The following is a 19895-nucleotide window of genomic DNA, read 5'->3' as shown; positions in this document are numbered from 1 at the left end:
GTGTGGGAACCTGCAAGCCCAAATCAGAGATCTTAGTCCTTCTCTACTTAGCTGAAGTAGAACGGGGGGCGGGGGGTGGGTGAAGACTGGTGCTCAAGTCTAGAAGATTGAATGAAGTGGTGAAATAACAAAGACACTTAACACTGGGAAAAAAGGGGTCTCTTACAATCTCCCAAAAGGCTTGGAAGAAAGCACAGAGACAAAAATGCAGTAAATTAGGCAGCAAGAAGGCTTAATTTAAGGCAAAGTACACACACAGAGAAAGGGGAAGCAGACAGCCTCAGAGAGAAGGGTACTTTTAAGGGTTTTAGGTTTGGCATTTTATAAGGGCCTTTTGGGTAGGGTCAGCATAAGGCATGATGTATACAACTGATTCATAATTCCTTTGAAATTTTGTCTTAAAAATAGGGTTGTTAAGGTGGTGTGTTGGTCCAGATTTCAGCATTCTTTACCCATGTAAGGTTTATTTACACTGGAAATCTGTTTCTCCTCTTGGTTACAAAGTTACTTAATTGATTAAGGGACTGGAAGAAGAGGAAGAACAGCATACAGATTAAATTGAAGAATAAGCTTGGCCTTTTTCACAGACTAAGTAGATTTTACAGTGGCATGCCCCTTGTCCTATTTCCCAGAAATATTATTTTTCTGAGGGACCAGATTGGCTTAACTGATTCAGGATTGTTGTCAAAGATCAATCAGTATTTTAGATTTGAAGAAGTTAATTAAAGGTAGCTTCCATGAAGTTTTTCTCACTTAGAATTGATTTGTCATTAAGAAAGTGATTTTTCCAAAATACAGTTTATGTCATCTTCATAGTCTGTGACCAAATTTCATTTGGAATTACCATTTCCAGGGGAAAAGCCTACTGTTAAGTATTAACTTCTTAGTACTAAATATGAAATCTTACTTTTTCATGGTGTGTGTTCTGCTATAAGTTGAGGGGTTGTGGAGCGGGAGATGACTCAGTAGGGAACTGCAGTGGCAGTGTATTTTTAATACACTAAGTTGAGATCTACAGCACAAGGGTGTGCTTTAAGTGAACCACAGCTGGGCTTTTTTATCCCAATTGTGCAAGGATCCTTGTTTGTAGTTGTGAAAGCCCCGTGTTTCTTACTTTGAGCAGGTATTGCATCAGACAGTTGTTGAATAAGTAACCTTATTTTTCTAGGTTCTGTAAAAGTCCTTATCCACTCTGGTCTTGGTTTTAGTGAACCATTTAAAAATTTTCTCCTCACTTGAATTATTTTTGTTCTGTTTCTTTCATGATAAACTCAAATCTAGATTCAAGACCCTTCACTGAAATGACCTCTGACTAGCAATCATGAGCTCCAATATTACTTAGGTCAAATTCAATAGGAAAAAAAAAATTCCTTTTGACTCAGTGTATCTGGATGTATGGTATTACAATTTGAGATGTCCTGCCATTCTTTATCACTTTCTAGGATGTCTCAACCAAGGCCAAGAAATGTAGTATTTCACTTTGTGTTCTTAAATCTTTTAGAGTTCCCCTATCATTTTGAGTCTGCTTGCTACTGCATTCTTTCATTTCTTCTTCCATATAACAACACATGTGTCCTCACCCTTTCCTGCCAGATAATATATGCCCCTTAAAACTTCTCCTGCACAAGCTTCCAGTAAATCTAATAGATGACAGCTGGCTTCTGCTCAAACCAAACACATGAGTATAGGAATCGAGTGATCATTATACATAACATATCAAAGATGATGATGTTAATTAAAGGTGGACTTATATTAATATAAAAGCAAGTATTTTGTATACTGCACCAGTACCATCAGTTCCACATCCTTTTCTGCTGCCATTTGAGGTTTTATAGAAGCTCAGGCTTTGATCCTTACAATACAAATTTTAAATCCCATTATATTACTGGATGGATATTTACTGTGTCTATGCTGTTTTATTTAAAGATTGAGTAGAACTATAACTACTTTTTTGTGCTAAAGTCAAAGACAATCAGATATGTAATGGTATAACTCTACTAGTTTTTTATGATAAATTGGTATTTGTTGTTACATATTTTTAATAACCGCCCCTGAGAAGAACTTTTGTTATGTGTGTTCTAATTGTGAATACAAGTTCCTTTGGGTAGCAAATAAAAAATTAGGTCTTAATAGAAAAAAATAATTTAGGTGTAGAAATAATTTGGGTGTAGGGAGAAGATACGTCAATCTGGATTTTGGTGGTGGTAGATTCTTGGTGGAGGTGAAACTTCCCCTTTCTTCCTTCCTTTGTGTCTGCATGTGTGTTTCTGTCTATATCCACTTATCTTTATAATCTGACACTTAGACATGACTTTTGACTACCTTGAACTCTAAGTTGTTGATGTATTGTTATTAGCCTTTCAGAATGGTAAAACATTTTAGAAAAAGCCCTAAAAAGAAATTGTATTCATTAGTCCATTCTTTATATGTAGATATGGCCATTTTCCCAGAGACAAGAGCACTTTATACCAAATTAGTTTTAATGAATGCCAAGTTTCATATTTATTTTGTAGAGACAGATTCCATTGGTAAAATTTAGTGGGCTGATATTTTGTATTTATATTTAAGGTCACATTAGTCTCCTTTACCTTTAGATAAAATTTCAATTTCATACGTTCTCATGTCTTTTGTGTGATTACTACTCTCTCACTTAAATCTAGTCATAAAGTATAGGAAACATCTCACATCTAGAGCACCATTAGTTTACAAAAACCCCAAATCTGGAAGTCCTTTTGATTAGCAGTGTAGTTCATTTCCTCTTATTAGGTAAGTTAGTTATAAAACCAGATATTTGTTTGACTTAATCAAAAAACTGAAGTCTGATAAAGAGAATACAGTATTTTATTAAAATAATCACCCACTATTCTATTAATCATAGATTATAACTGTACCATTCTACTCATAATAATCTTTATAGTTTAGATTAGAAAGTGACCTAGTATCATCCTAAGCAAGGATATCAGTGGAGAGGAAAGGGAGGATTTGGGTTGAACTGTATGATCTTGCAAGTGTGGTCTTTTGTAGAAATCTGTCTCCCAGGTCTTAAATTAAGATGCAGGGGATGGGTAGTGGCCTGGCATACCTCATATGCTGACTGTAGAATGCTCCCTTCCACCTTAGTTCTGTGGCCAAGCCCTTTCTTCCAGTGACATCACTTGAAATTGTATTTATAGGGAAATAAATAAAGTACCGAGTTCTGCATTTAATAAGGCTTTAGGAATCTAGGTATATGAGATTTGATATAATATCCATACATAATATATGAGTGCTGAGACTTTCTCATACATATCAAATGCTCACTTAGATTCCTTTGTCCTTATGTTCTGATTTTGTAAATTCAGATCAAGGCCAGGCATGTGATAAGCTTACTGAATCAATATGCTACAAACCAACAATTTATATATTGTATCAATCTTCACAATTTGATTTGTGGCTTTGCTATTCCATAGCTGTGTGTGCGACTTTGGACAAGTTCTTAAATCTCTTTAAGACTAAGGTTTTTTATTTTGTAAATTGAATATCAACGTAGTATCTTAATAGATTGCTATACAGATTAAATGAAATAATTCATATAAAATCTTTAGCACTATAACTGGCCTGTATAGTACTCAACAAATGGTTATATTATTATGATAGAATTTTTTTATTTTTCATTTTTAACTATCTCTGTAAGAAAATAAAATGAGCAATAATAAATTAACAATCTTATCATCCAAGATCACAGAGTTCATTTACTCTCTGTCTTGCAAACACAATTTAAACAACTAATTCACTCAGCCTAAGATCCTTCCTAAATGCTGGGAGGGCTGACTGTAATATTTCAGTTTTAAGAGCAGGTCCTTTTATTGATAGGCTGTAGTTTTGTGTTCCTTCTTTCTTAGACATATTTACATATATTTTTACCAAGTCAATTTTGAAAGCTGCATGTTGGAAGAAACTGTTGGGCTCACAGATGGCATTTATTTAAAAATTTCTGAAGATATTCTTGGAACCAGTGTTTGAATATCTTTGTGTGGCCTCTCATATGCTGCCCATGTACAGCATAAATTTATGTCTATATTAAGGTAAATGAACACTGTAGCCAGGTTGGGGAACTTTCATGATAAATCCAGACAAAAGTGAAATGTATGTAATTCTGAGATCTAAAAACAATAAAAACATGATAAAAAAGATGTACTATAAAGTGGTTTTAATAAAAGAATAATCTGCATGACAGGAAAGCCACTATGGCTCCAGGAAGATGAAGCAACAAAATGTTAGCACTTTGATTATTTTCTTTTATGTTTAAATCAAAGGGTACTATGGGGAAGTCTGTAAAGGGTTTGAGATGGTTTGAAGGAAATAAAAAGGAATGGAGAAACTAGAAATGTATCACCTAACAGAGCATTGATGGAAGCAAGCTGTTAAGAATCTCTGGGTATTATATTTGCATCTCATCCTAAGGGAGAGGAAGAAGATGAGGATGTTCATGTAGAAGCTGAAAAACTGAAAGGGCAAGTTCATTTGAAAGTTCTGTGACTGCAGGATCCTGAGTGAAAATCAAATTCAACTGTACACAGACTCCATGAACAACTTCATAAAAGAAAAGCCATTCTAATTTTTAGGATGCAGTTTGAATGCAATGTTATTACCCTTCTGTGTCACCCCAAAGAGAGAGAAAAGAAGCAAAAGCCCCTACTTTTGTTTATAATCATGGTATAAAAAGAGCCTAAAATATGTATGTTTTCTTATTTGTAGTGACACTGTAGTCATCACTCCAAATTACTTTTTTCTGGCAATGAGAAAACAATGTATCTATATTTATAAAAAAGAATGTCAAGACAATAAGCTCTATGGAGAGAATATTAAAGAATTAACAGATATAATGTAGACTGTGAGTTGTTCTTGTTTGAAGACTACCTACCTCAAATTTTTATATTGTTTAAGGAATAATACTAAATTCAGCCATCTTCCTCACTGTTCTGTGTTCTCCAGGGAGTTGAATTTGCAGATACTGTATATTGTACATAGAATAATTTTCATCATATCATGTGTTTGTCTAAAGGGCTTAAATAGGTGCACAGAACTTAGCAGACACTTTAAGAAGATAATTCAGTGCTTGTAGGACAAACTGTTGAATACTGACCACTTTAATTTTTACTAGCTATCTCAGCTGTTATTCTTGCTTTTATAAACAAATGTGAACAGTATTTCCATGAACTTATATTTGCCATGTGCCTAATAGTGTTGTATCACTCAAAAGGGAGATTCAGTCTTAAAGATCACTTGTCTAGACTCTTTTCCCTCCAACAAAATCTTCAAGGAATTTGCCTGCCTTAGTTTTACAACCATAAAGTTGTTTTGGGGAAGAAAATGTTTCTGAGTTTTTTGAGATCCTTATATTTTTTAAATATCTAAGTGGTGGGGGGGAGGCATGTGTCATTTGTAACTTCTGTCTTCAGTTAATTCTGATTAAGAGCACAGCAATCAGGTTGCCAGCTTTGCTTCCTGTGGACACTAAATATTGGCTCTGACGTGTTCAGTAAGTTACTAACTTTCTGTGTGTTTCAGTTTTATCTTCTATGAAATCAGAATAATAGCATCTTCTGCATAATATTGTAGAATAAAATTAGAAAATCTAAAGAAAGTATTAAGATAGGTGGGAAATTCAAGGTAAATGATAATAAATGATAAATGTTGCTGTTTTCTGCATTTACTACACTAATCCACATAGCTGGACAGCTGCACTTATTTTTAATTCATCAACTATTAATATTGCAAATGCAAAATATGCATTTAGATAATTTACAACCTAATAAACATAAATATTTATAAACAAATATCTGGGTATAAACCTGAAAGAAAAATCTTTTTAAGAGAATTAATTACCCCTGAAAATATTGGGGGAAAAATTACTTTTATTTGGGAGAATTATGGAAGGTACTGGCTTTTGTGCTGGGCTTCATAAAGATGTACAGGGTTTCAGAAGGCTTAAAATAGAGAAAAAGGTTGTGCCTGGACAGAAGACCATAAACTAGCATCTTTTAGTACCAACCAGGCATTATATACTAAGTGCTACCTTAATTCACAATCATCACCATAAAACTTTTAAGGTACATTCTTTTGCCTCCGTTTACAAGTGAAATTGAGGCTCAGAAAGGTTAACTGATTTACCCAAGATAGTACAACTAAATTAAGGAGTAGAAGCATTGGAATTTGAATTCAGGTCTGGTTGGCTCCAAAACCCACACTTTCTGCTACACTGCCTTCAGACTGGAGAACAGTGTGGACAGGTGCAGATGAGGGAAACTGCAATAGATACATAGGAAACTTTTAGTAGAATGGTGTAAGTAAGAAGGTGGGGTAGAAACTCTTGGGAAATAAGACTGGAGAGGTAGCTTGAATGCCATGCTGATAAAAGAAATGTGGGCTTTCTTTTCTGGGCACTAGTAAGCCCCTAAAGCCCACTGTATAGGGAGATAAAATCACATGAGGATATTCTCATAGTAGCGTGTAGAGTGCAATGAGAGGAGATTGAAAGTAGAGAGTCCAGTTAGATAGGTTATTAATTTAATCAGCATTTATGTCTATTGTTTCCTTTTTAAAATGTTGAAGTTCACCTCATACATTACAAACATGCTTATTTAAAGATGTTTAAATATACTCAGTTAAAAAAATTTGTTTAAGCTATGTTCAAGGATATATAGCTATTATCTCCCACCTACTAGCATGCAACTTGTTTTTTTCTTTTTCCAAGAATTTTACCTGTTTAACTTAATACAATTGAATTGAAGAGTTTTGCTAAGAGATAGGATTAAAGAAGATGACTTTAGGTGCTTGAGGGGTGGAAGTGAGGGAGTGAAACATCACTGAGGGACTAGGAAAACTAATCCTATCTTTTAGTTGCCACTGACTCTTTGTTATCCATAAATACAACCCTAACTCTGGTATGAGAATGTTAGTTTGTATGTTTACCCAACTTCTTGTTCTCATATATCATCAACTAATACACAAGCTAATTCACAATTTCACATCATCCCCAAACACCATTTTTTCCCCTTAAATCAGTGCATTTTGCATGACCTTGTCTCCACTGCCTGAAATACTTCTCCATATTTTCTCTTAAGAAATTTCAACTGTTAAGTTTCCACATTCCATTTGTGGATGTTCTTATTTCTCTCAGAGGATCACTTGCCTGCTTGCTTCTTCAGTGGCCCTTTTGAGCTCTATATTTCTTATAATAATATAGTAGTTTTCTGTTTAAAAGTCTGTTTACCCTGCTGGTCTGTAAACTCAAGATCAGACATCTTGTCTTACTCATCTCGGAAAGTTCCCTGCACAGTGGCTGTCGTGTAATATCCACCCTAATGATGTTACATGGAGGGTGACAATAGATAAATAAAACGGCATGAAATTATTAGTCAACTTAATGCTGAAGTCACTATTGTATCATGAAAGTGCTGTTGTAATGGACATCTATTCTCTCTGTGGAAGCAATTTAGAGAGTTACCTATCACTTTGGAGATAAGGAAAAGCATTGTCCAAAAGATCCTGTCAAAGCTGAGTGAGCTCCAGGGACTTATGCAGATGCTGTTTATGCTACAGGTTTGACTACAGGGCAGAGCTGGCTTTTGAGGTCACCAGTACCTTCTAATGCCCAAATCCAATAACTCATTATGACTAAGCAATCTTTTCATGATTTTGGTGATTTTGACAGTTTTGGCTGCCTTCTCTCAAACTCTTACTCTAGCCTTAGCTAGAAGTAGCTCCCTCACTTAAAAACACTTATAAAGCTGTACACTATATGCCGTATACTTATGTATGTGTTGTATTTTGATCATAACAACTCTAGCTAGGTTTTATTCCTTTCCCTTCCCTTCATTAGCTCAATTAGCTCAGTTTTATTTTACACTTGAGGAAACAGATCCAGAGAGGTTAAGAACTTGTCAGTGATGACATAGTTTGGAAGTGTTGTGGCTTTGAACTCAAGTGTATGTGACTCCAATGACATGTTTATTCCACTCTGCTACTCTAGCTATCTATATGGCAGATTTGTCCACATGTTTGTTGATTTTATGGATACAGATTATCTTATATGGTCAGGCCCATTTCACCTGAAGGCCAGTTCCTAACATGTCCAGGAATATAGAAGTGAACTCTGTGGAGTTGCTTTTTCTGTAAGAGATACCTAGACACTTAGATGATCAGGGGCTTAGAATTGAATATAAAATATGGCTTGTCACTTTAACGAGGATGAGATCCCAAGTTGGAAATAAAGTTGTTACCTAAAATGCAAATGAGATAAGGAGGAAATAGAAATACCAGAAAGAAAACTCACAATTCTTTACAACTTGAGAAAGCCCTGAAGGTATACTTGGTCTGCCATATAAAGTTTGCAGCAATGATGTTTATCAGGGAAGACTTCACATCTGATCATAGTAGTTGCTTCAGGGACTCAGAACAGGATGGTGAGAGATACTTTTCTGTTGCACTCTAAATTTTTACCAAAGTGTATTCAAGTAAACCAGCAAGTTTCTTTTAAAAAGAGAAAGATGTCACAATTTCTGAAGAATGGTGCATTATTGTCCCTGTTTTTAATCCAGCAGTCTTGCTAAAATCTTACAAATTTTAATTATCCATTTCTACATTCTTTAGATTTTTTAGGTACACAGTAATATTATCCACAAATAAAGTTTAATCTCTGCCTTCTGATTTTTATAACTTTATATCTTTTATTCATTTTGCCTTATTCTGATGGCCAGGACCTCTAGTATAATGTTGAAGAGAAGTGATTCTTTCTGGCATCTTTATCTGGTCAGTCACCAAAGGGAAAAATTTTGAATATGTCATCATTACGTATGATGTCTGCTGTAGGATTTTTGTATACACACTCACAAGGAAATTTCTTTCATTTTTCGGCTTGCTAAGAGTTCTTACAAATTAATGCTGAAGTATATTACTGCTATCTTTCATACCTACTAAAGATAATGTAGTATTTCTTTTTTAAATTGTGATGTGATAATTTTTTTTTCTAATGCTAAATGAATCTTGCATCATTGGAATAAGTCCAACTTGTTTAGGATGTATTGTCATCCTTACATGTCATTAAAATTGACTTGCTACTATTTTGCTCAAGATTTTTTCAGCTATTTGCATGAATAACTTTGGTTTGTGATTTTCTTTTCTTGCATTAACCTTGTCACATTTTGATTTCATGCTTATATTAGCTTCATAAGACAAGGAGTGAGCCTTCCTTTTCTGTGGGAAAATTTGTGTACCATTGGAATTACTCCTTTCTTGAATATCTCATTGAACTTGGAAGTAAAAGTCATATAAGCCTGAGGTAGAAAAAATTTTTGACAGATAATTCATTTTTTAATGCCTGTAGGATGATTCATGTTTTCTATATGTTCTTGATCTACTTTAAGTTTTTTGTAGAAATTATCCACTTGGTTTAAATACTCAAATTTATTAAGATTAAATCTTTTATTTCCATTTTTTTTCTGTAAAACTGTTCTACATTCTCATTCTGAGGACAGGAAGTCAGTTCAGCATAATGCTTAACATTTGAAAAAAGAAACTTAGGGAAGGGGTATATTCTGATTTTGTTTAATTGATATCTTTTTTCTGCTTAAAAAATGTTTACATATAAACTATAATTAAAATAAAAAAATATTTTTAATGTTTAAATGTTTATCATCATGAGTACCAAAGCTTACAGATAAAACCATCCTTACTTTATGGGGACTCTCTCTTCCATGAGCCTGGTATATCTGTCCACTTCTATAGGTGTTCTTTATTTAATATCTCTCAGTTTTTTATAATTTCAGCATGTAGGTCTTTTGTGTATTTGAAGTTTGTCTCTAAGGAGTTTATGTTTTTGTTGCTATTACAAATGGTATTTTAAAAACCCCATTTGCTGATTATTCATTACTAATATATAGAAACTAATTTTGGTATTTTGATGGTTTTTTTATCTGCCTACCCTGCAAGGTCAATGTATTTGTTTTAGCAGCTTTTTGAAGATTTGTTAAGATTTTCTACATGGGCAATCTTGTAATTTCAAATAAAGATTATTTTACTTCTCATTTCAAATTTGTATGCTTTTTTTTCCTTCTTTATCTTGGCTGCTGCACTGGGTAGGAACTCTTAACACAGTGGTGAAAGCAGGCCTCGTCCCCTTGCTCCCAATCTGAGAGAGAACAAGTACAGCATTTCACCATTAAGTATGATGTTAGCTGGAGGTTTTTCATAGGTATTCCTTATCACCTTGAGGAAATTACTTTATATTCCTAGTTTGCTGAGAGTTTTTATTATGAATAGGTATTGAATCCTGTCAAATACACATTCTGTGTCAATTGTGATTATATGATTTTGACCTTTTTTTAATGTTAAACCAACTGGAATATCTAGGTAAATCCCTCTTTGGCATGATGTATTATTCTTTTTATATATGGCTGAATTCTGTGTCCTGGTATTTTGTTAAGGGTTTCTGAATCTGTTTATAAAGGCAATTGGTCTGTGATTTTTGTAATGTCTTTCTCTGCCATTGACTCATAAACTGTGTTGGGAAGTATTCCTTCTCTATTTTCCTTCTTCTGTCATCTTTGGTAATTTGCATGTTTCATATAAGTTATTCATTTCATTAGCTGCCAATTTTGGCCTAAAGTTGTTTATATTCTCTATCTTTTTAGTAGCTATAGGATATCGAATGATAATCCACACATTCATTCTTGCTATTGTTAACTTACATTTTTTTCTCTTTTTTGTAGAGATTTGTCAATTTTATTTCAAGAACTTTCAGTTTTAATTATTTTTATCTGTTTTTGTCTTAGTATTTTATTGATTTCTGCTCTTTATTACTACCATGTTTATACTTACATTATGTATAATTTGTTTTTTTTCTAAGTTCTTAAGTTAATTGAGATTTATTTAATGGCACATGCACTATCTTGGTGAATAGTTCACATAAACTTGAAAAGAATACATATTTTTGCCATTTAAGTAAGATGTTATGTAAATACTAATTTGCTCAGTTTGTTTTTGATAGTATTACTCAGTCTTTTATATCTTCATTGATTTTTTTTTTTTGTCTACTAATTCTTTGAATTACTAACAGAAGAGTAGTAAAGTCTCCAAACACAAGTATGAACTTCTGTATTCCATTCAGTTTTCAGTTTTCGCTTTGTATATTTTGAAAGTCTGTTTTAGTTGCCTAGACGTTTAGGATTTTTAAAAAAATTAATTGACCCCTATTTATTTAATGATAAAATTGAATATCCCTTTATCCCTGGTTGTATTTCTTATCCTGATGTCTACTTTTTCTGATATTAGTGGAGAATGTTTGCATGGCATATCTTCTTTCCTCCTTTTACTTTATATTTTGTGGTTTTATTTAAAGTCTTTTTCTTATGGACAGCATAGAATTGTTGCTCTTTTATCAGTCTTATTATCTCTGCCTTTTGATTGCAATATTTAGGCCACTTATAGTAACTTATTGATATGGCTAGGTATGTGTCTACCATCTCGCTGCTTGTTTTCTATTTTTCCTACCTGGTCTATGTCCCCATGTTCCTTATTTCCTTCTTCATTGAGTATTTTTATAATTTACCTTATCTCCTTAACTAGCATGTTCACTATATTACTTCTTTTACTTTTCTAGTCATTTCTCTAAGGTTTATAATAATCATATTTAACTTATCAGTCTGTCTTCAGATTAAATCACTTTTTATATTATAGAGTAACCTTATAACAATATACTTGCATCTTCCCCCTTTAACCTGTCTTTTGCTGCCATATATGCTACTTCTGTTTGTGTTAAAATAACCATATGCATTGTAGTTATTTTTGCTCTAAGTAGGCAATTATCTGTTAAGAAAATTAAAAAACAAGAAAGCAAGTATCTTTTATATTTACCTACATGTTGATCATTTCTAGCAGTTTCATCCTTTTTTTTTAGATCTGAGTTTTTATGTGGTATAAGAACTTCCTTTAATTTCTTACAGTGCAGATCTGCTGCTGTCTCAGTTTGTCTAAAATACCTTTATTTTTGAATAATATTTCTAGGTTGTTGGTTTTCTTCTTTCATCATCTTAAAGATAATGTGGCTTGCATTGCTGCTGATGGCAAATTGATGGTCTTGTTTCTCTGTAATGTGTCTTTTTTTATCTGGCGGTTTTAAAGATTTTTCTCTTACTCATTTTTAGCAGCTTATGATATATCTTAATGTGATGTACTTTTTTTCTGCTTAGATATTAAGCTTCTTATATTTGTGGATTTATAGTTTTCAAATTTGGGAGATGTTTAGTCTTATATCTTCATATACTCTTTCTGCCCTCTCTCTATTTGGGATTCCAATTGGACATTTATTAGATTGTACATTGTCCTATTGATTACTAAATTGATCTTTCCCCCCTCCCAGCCCTTTCCCCCTCTGCTTCAGTTTGGATTTATTTTTTTCCTGTCTCGTCAAGTTTATTGGTGTTTTATTCTTCACTGTCTCATCTATTATTGTGCCTATCCTATTAATTTTTCACTTCAGATACTGTACTTTTCAGGGGAGGGGTTCCATTTGATTTTTGTTAATTATGTCTCCCATTTCTTTTCCTATTAAGTTCATTGTTCACTTTAAATACTTGAACATAATTAAGTATACCTGCTTTAAAAGTATTTATTTGCTACTTCCATTGTCTTTGTCATTTCTGATCATGTTTTTTGCCTCTTGAATACTGTATATTATGAATGTACCATTTTTGAATGTCTGAATTTTGTTGAAATTCTTTTAAGAGTACTGAAGTTTGCTTTGACAGAAAGTTAGGTTTTTGGAGATAAACCTATTCTTTCGACACTGGTTTTTAAACTTTATTAGGATGACTCTAAAGTGGCAGTCAGCAAACTTTTTCTTAAAGAACTACATTGCATTATGGCCCTACAGGCCATAGGGTTTGTCATCTCTGTGCTGTAGTGCAGAGGCAGCCATAGATAATATATAAACAAATGATGGTGGTGGGGTTCCAGTAAAGCTGAAATACAAAATACAGACAGCAGGCTGAATTTAGTCCATAGGCTATAATTTGCTGATCTCTTGTCTAGCATTTACTTTAAGGCTAATGTAGCCCCACTATTAAGACATGAACCTTCTGGGGACTCTGGAATGTTTAAGTGAGGTCTCTACTCTGGTCAAACTTCAAAACATCTAACCTTGTGTGAGCTCTTGGCATTTGATAATGTTACAGATTCTCAGTGGTTAGACTTTCGCTATTCATTATTTTCCCAGCCTTGTGTAGTTCCACCTTATGCATGCACAGTTTATTATTCTGACATACAGTCAAGGGGGCCCCTATACAGATTTCTAGAGCTCTACTTTTAAGTAGCTTTCTTCCCTGTGGCACTTTGCCCTATAGACTCCAGCAGCTGTACAGATACTCTAAACCTAACATCTCTGACTCCTCCACTTCGTGAGGCACTGCGACCTACTCAGATTCCTTTCTGCTCTGTTTGGATTCCTCTTCCTTGCTGTGTGGTCCTAAAACTGCCTCCAAGTACAAAGCCAGGGCTATTACAGGACGCACCTCATTGGTTTCCCTTTTCATAGGCATCTTTCACTGCCTATTGTCCAGTGTTGTCTTACATATTTTGTTGTTTCCTAGTATTTATAGTACAAGAGCATATTCATTTCATTTTCTCTGTACAGCCAGAAATTGAAGTTGGTTTTTTTGGTACATATTTACGTCTATAGGAGAATTAATTCACATTAAAGATCAATTATGTCTGTCTCTAAAAATAAATTCTCCAAATGCAAACTGAGTGGATTGTTTTTCTCAACTTGCTCAAAAATTTTAATGTATTTGCTATAATGGCACTTTATAGGCAAGCTAACAAGAAGAAAACTGTCCCAGTGAATGCTAGTTTTCTTTCAGTATAAGTTAGTATAGTATCACTGACTTTATAAGCAAGTTGGTGTATGTTTGTGTTTGTGTCTTCTATTTTGACAAAAGACTTGGTGCTAATTTTTCCTTTGTCTCTTCTTAATCTCCTTAATATTAAGAAGAAAATAATTGATGCATTATTAGCTGAACCTAGAGGAGAACTGCCAGTTTCCAAGAAAGGGGGAAAATAATGACAATTATTAGCTGGCATTTTTATTTTATTTAACAAGCAAAAACAATCCACTGAGCCAGAACTTAATTACATTAGGACTCTGGCAGACTCACAGCTACAGCTAAGAATTAAGAGTCATTCAAGATGAAAACGAGTCACTCAAAACATACAGTAATAACCTTGTACTTCACTTCCATACCTAAATGCTGAAGTAAAAAACCTGGTTTTATTGTTCTGTTGCATGTAAGAATTAATTAAACTAATATCTGGTTATCTGAAAGACAGTTTAATCCTAAATCCCTTATTTTTAGGTTCATGGTCTTTAGAGGGAAGAACATACTAATACGTGAAGCTATTTTTCTTTCATTGTCTGTTAATTTGAATAGTTTTTGAGTGCTTCTAAGAATTCTTAGGACACCCTGTCACCTATATACTAGTCCCAGAGGACAATTCCAAACTGGGCAATCACTTTCTGTCTTGGCTAATCTGTGAGATACTTATCTACCTACACAGGAAAAGATGTTTAGACTTAACTCTCTGGTACTGTCTAATGTGATATCATCTGTTAATGCCATAATAGCCCTAAGGTTACAAAAATACATTGTTTATTTATGTTGGATAATTACCAGATGTATTCATTCTTGGGTTTAGTGTAGTAATTTTATAGACTTCAGACCCCTCTTACATGGTGATTTAACTAGATTCCTTCTTTATATTGAGCTTAATCTTTCATACTGTATGGTAATATACCACAGCTTTCTGAGCTTTCCTTCCACCAAGAACCAATAGTTTGGATTATGTAATTTATAATCTTTCTGTAACTGGTGAAAATAGATTACACCTACCCCCAGGGTGAATTCTCATCTCCACCAGGTTTCTCAGCCTTCCTTCTTTGTATTAAAAGGTGACTTTAAAAGCATCAAAATGCAAAAAGAGAGAGACCTTGGCATGATAAATTTTTCACCATCTTGCCATCATGTGTCCCATAGCAGCGGGTGCGATTCTTGTTGGCAGCATCTAATAATAGTGGCAGTTGCTTTCTTGAAGACTAGAATCTTAACTTAAGCAGAAACTAGATTGATAGGTGCTATTTTTAGCTTCATTTCTTTATGGTGTTCACGGAAGAATCATTGCTGAGCCCTCTGATGGCACTGGTGAGATCACACAGCTTGTTCAAAGTTCTTGCTAGAAAGAAACCCACATTATACCACACAATGCCTCTTTTTGTTGTCTTGTGAGGCAGGCATAGAAATTGTGCCTCCTAACCAGCTCAGAGTGAATTACTATATTGCCTAAATACATCCAAAGCTCACTCACCACTTAGTGAACTCAGGTCAATAAAAAAAAAAAATAGATAAACCTTAAATTTACCTTCCTGCCCCTTCCCTAGTATGGAAGCATTCATTTAATGCATACTCAGTCCCAGAAGTAGCCCATAATCCCCCAAAGTCGATACTGAAACCAATTCTAATAATGAATATTGTGTTGCATGTGTTACTATTTTCAACAATATATATGCTGATTTTAGGGGAAACCTCAGCTAGGAAAATATCAGTGTAGGAGAGGAAAAAGTTTTCCTTAACCCTCTTAGGGTCCCTCTCTGGGTCTGAAAATCAAACTGACAGAGACAGTAACAGAAGAAAAGCATACAGATTTATTTAATGTAAATTTTACGTGACACAGGAACCTTCATAAGAAAATGAAGACCCAAAGAAACAGTCTGTGTATTTTGTGCTTTTTAGGTTTGATCAAGGGTTGGTAGTCATGTAGAAATGCAATAGGTAAAGAGTAATGGTTGTAAACTGGGGGAAACTTAGAAAGGTCTGTTTGTTCAGATTCTGCTTGTCTTTGGAGGTAAGGATGCCCTTTCACTATACCCAGAGAGGACATCTCTCACGTGAGGGTTATCTGACCTGTTCCTCTGGGAAAAGGGCAAGGCAGGTAAGAGGTCAGAGTGACCCTCGTTTCGCTTAAAATATGCAGTGTGCCCAAGGTGCCATATTTGGGAGTTGTGTATCTCTAACCCCATCACCAGCAATTCCATGCCCACCCCCAGGAAAATGTGTGTCTAATCCTTCTTGATGAAAGTTTGACCATTGATGCTATCACCACCAACTCCACCCAAGGACTGTTTGGCGTGGTGGAAGAAATTACTTCCTCTTAATCCAAGTAGCAATAAGATGAGCATTTTTCAAAAGTAGCTTTGCTAGGAATCAAAAGGAAAGTTAAACAAAGAAATGTGTAAGTTTGTAGAACACAGATTCCTTACATCAAAAAAAACAAAATTTTAACTCAGAACAGCTGAAGTAACTTTCCCAGCATACAGATCAAGAGTTTTCTTTCTTCTCTTCTTTACTTTGTCATAAAGCCTATAGGATATCCAGGCATATCCTGTCCTTTGGAAGTTTGGGTCTGTTTACCTCCTTTAGGTGCCTACTCTGAAAAGCAAAAAGACTTGTATACACTTCCAAGCTCCAGAGCCCTCTTAGACTCTTTTTCCAACAGGGGCTTCACCTTACCTCCTTCTATTTAATAGGATTCTGTCTCATAAACATAGTCTCCTCTCTCCCTTTTCCCACCCTTCCTACTTTCCAGAGAAATGGTTTTTTCCTGAGGCTTACAATATAAATGATATGTTACCATATACATTCTATTTCAAGCAATCACCAAAATTATTAAAAATGCATATACTGAATGATAGAATAATTAAAAAGAAAGCCTTCCTTCTCCCAAATGAATATACACAATTTTTTTGTTTTTCTAATATTAAATAGTTATCCATAAAGATTTATGCTGAAGATGTTGGCAACATTTACATCAATTACTAGTGTTTTATGGGAGAAAATGAATGAAGGGGGAGTTTTCTGTGGAAACAAAGTGTGGATTATGCACTTTGTTTTTTTCTTGTTATTCTTAACTTTTATTTCAGTCTTTGTTTCTCTTGGCTTTTTATTCTAGTGGCAATCTAGTTCTCTTTTATTTTCTTTACATTTGGAAGTTTACCAGTCTGCTTCCAACTTTATTTCTTTCTATTAAAATTTAACCCTCAAAATATGAATGTTTAAAATTCATAGTGAAAAACATGTTAAAGTCTGTTCTTTACTCTAGATTCTGTTGGTGTCTTAGGGTGAAGGGAAGAAAGGAGGATGAAGAGGAAATTACTGTCTTGGACTGCTCTCCAGGAAGTCCTTCTCTATACTTTAAAAGTTCTTGTTCTTTTCTAGGAGTCCAATGTGCTGATTGCTGCTAACAGTCAGGGTACAATTAAGGTAAGCTATTTTATACATCTTCATCTTAAACTCAGATCCATCTTTAGACTATAACAGACTATAAGTGTAACATGAAGTACAGAGTTGTACTAAGCCTTAGAGATCATTCCAAATCATGGGTCTCTTCTACTGGAAAATGACTTTAATTTAAAGAGAAAAAGAATAGGTAGCTTGCAAAGAGAGAAGATAATAATACTTGTTAGAGGTTATATGGATTCCAAGTGGATTGATAGGTGGTCAGAATGAAAAACAGATAAAGATTATTAAGCATTCACCGTGTACTATTTAGCTTCTATTTTGCCAGTGCACCTCCCCTACGGTGGGGTATTCAGTGGGCACAGCGGGAGATAATAGACATTCACCAGATTTAAAAATATCTTACGTTTGTTTAGCTGTTCTCTTCTTCCACATGTTTCTCTTCCTTCTCTTTCCTGACAAGCATTTTTCCTTAGTTGCCAAGGGAATAAAAGGTATTTTAGTGTTCAGTTGAAAACTGATCATGTGACCATGCCTTTAGTGTAATCTGTGAACTTAAATGTCTCTTGGCACACAGTATCAGTCACAAATTCATGCATAGTTTTCCACAGTTTTTTTTTGTAATTAGAAGTTCAAGGAAGTAAAATTTTTTATCTAATTATACCATTGGATATTTAGCACTTGAGCATATGTTCAATAAATAAATTCTGAGCTAAACAGTGAACTTCTTAAAACGCCATTTTGGAGGAAGTTTTTAGTACATGGCTTGTTGAGCACTTATTCTGTGGTATATATTCTTTCCACATACTCTCTTCTGACACAGAAGTATCAGGAAAGATTTTTTCACATAATATGCATCTATATGACACTCAGCATTAATTCTGCCATGGCTTCCTTCCACTTGCCTGGAGTGGAGAATGACCCAGCAACCAAGGGAACGAGTCCAAGCCTGACACACTGTCCTACAGAGATAAAATGAGCAGACTCAAAGCAGAACTGCACTGCCAGATGGTCAAACTAATTATATGGTATCCTCCTTTTCAAGCAGCTAATTTCTCTATTTGCAAAGCCTCATTCAAGATGGACAAAATAAGTGAAAGCTAGGCTTTTGAACTAATTAGTGTTGTGTTCCGGAAGCCTCAAGCAAGATGGTAGAAGGTCTTGGAATCTCTGTTTTAAGTGGCTCTCTATAGTTTCTCCTGTCTTTATCTTATTTATGTATTGAAAAAGCTACAACTTGTTCTTCAACCAGTTTGGACTTTGAGGCAGTTGGGATTGCTAATGTATCTGCAGAAAGCTCACTTATGAAATCTCAGTGACAAATCTAAAGGTTTAGTCAACAATACTGACCTTTTATGTTAAGTACCCCACTGGCCAAATATTAGAACAAAAAGGCATCATGGAAGCACAGGTATGAGTCACACCTTAGCCTAACAAGAGGAGGGACGTTGCTCCTTTAATTCTTTGCCACCTAGAATCACAGGCTCCATCTAACATAATCCTTTTTAACAATGTCTCATAATTGTTCTTATGTTCTACATCCTTTCTTAGCCATTTCTTCTACTCTTTTTACAACTGATCATTCTTGCTGCTTATTTTTTGTTGTAGCAATATTACAACTTTCTTGTGTGACACAATACTGTTTGAACTCTAACAACCAGCAAAATGTCTTGACACCAGATAATAGACTAGAAACTGAATGAAGCAAAAGGCAAGATTTTAGGTTCTGTATACCTTCATCACTCTAAACTGTTGACCAGTGGAAGAAGTAAATAGATCAAAATCCTGATCATCCTGATCAGCAGTGCTTAAATTTTTCTTAAGAATGTGGAAAGATACCAACATATACTCCAAAATGTTATATCCATGCTATGTATCAGGCAGTTCATTTATTCATGTTTGTGTAGCCTTGGAGGCTCCCTAGTTAACTGATCTGAAAAGGTTCATGCAGCTGTTGAACTAAAAGTAAGAAAGGACTCATGTCTAATCCCCTCAAATTGTTTTGCATTTTAGCAGCTGGGAAAAGTTTTGATTTGGGTCCCCCGTTTACAATATAGTAAAAAGTCATTAAATTCTTTTTGTATTTTAAAACTATTTTGTTAAACTCATTTTTTTTTTTTTTATCCGTTTAGGTGCTGGAGTTGGTGTGAAGGGTTTACTCAAGTTGAATTGTACTTGATCATGCTGAAATACATCTGCAGCTGACAATGAGAGAAGACAGAAACTGTCATGTGATGTCTCTCCCCAGAGTCACCATGGGTTTTAGATTTGTTTTGAGTATTTTTTCTTTTCCTTTTTTTTCTCTCCTTTATGACCTTTGGGACATTGGGAATACCCAGTGAACGCTCCACCATCAATGTAACTATATGGACTTTGCTGCTGTTGGTGGTGTGGTTATCTATCTAATTTTTGTGATAGGGAAACAAATTCTTTTGAATAAAAATAAATAACAAAAAGTAATAAAATTTTTTGAGCCACAGTTGAACTGGGAAAGTTTTTGTCAAATGTGGCAAAAGACACTCCTTTTGTGAAGTAGCATACATGAACTATAGAATTACATACCAGTGAGTA

General features: G+C 34.4%; 1 protein-coding gene across 6 annotated transcripts in view; it reads left to right on the top strand.

The window, feature by feature from the left end:
* Nucleotides 1-19809, top strand: part of COP1 (COP1 E3 ubiquitin ligase) — a 218696-nt gene extending 198887 nt beyond the window's left edge. For 4 of the 6 annotated variants that reach the window (XM_073216796.1, XM_073216793.1, XM_073216795.1 and 1 more), the window contains one exon: nucleotides 4444-10074. In XM_073216796.1, the coding sequence (XP_073072897.1) occupies nucleotides 4444-4518 (75 nt within the window). In that variant the 3' untranslated portion in view covers nucleotides 4519-10074. Of the gene's footprint in view, nucleotides 1-4443; nucleotides 10075-17205; nucleotides 17349-19456 lie in introns of those variants that run through there. The other 2 variants (XM_073216792.1, XM_073216794.1) reach the window with 2 other exon arrangements.
* The last annotated feature ends 86 nt before the right edge of the window (nucleotides 19810-19895 follow it).

The sequence above is a fragment of the Manis javanica genome, chromosome 11 (genome assembly GCF_040802235.1).
Source record: "Manis javanica isolate MJ-LG chromosome 11, MJ_LKY, whole genome shotgun sequence".
Lineage (NCBI taxonomy): Eukaryota > Metazoa > Chordata > Mammalia > Pholidota > Manidae > Manis > Manis javanica.
This window is presented reverse-complemented; position numbering and strand designations above follow the sequence as displayed.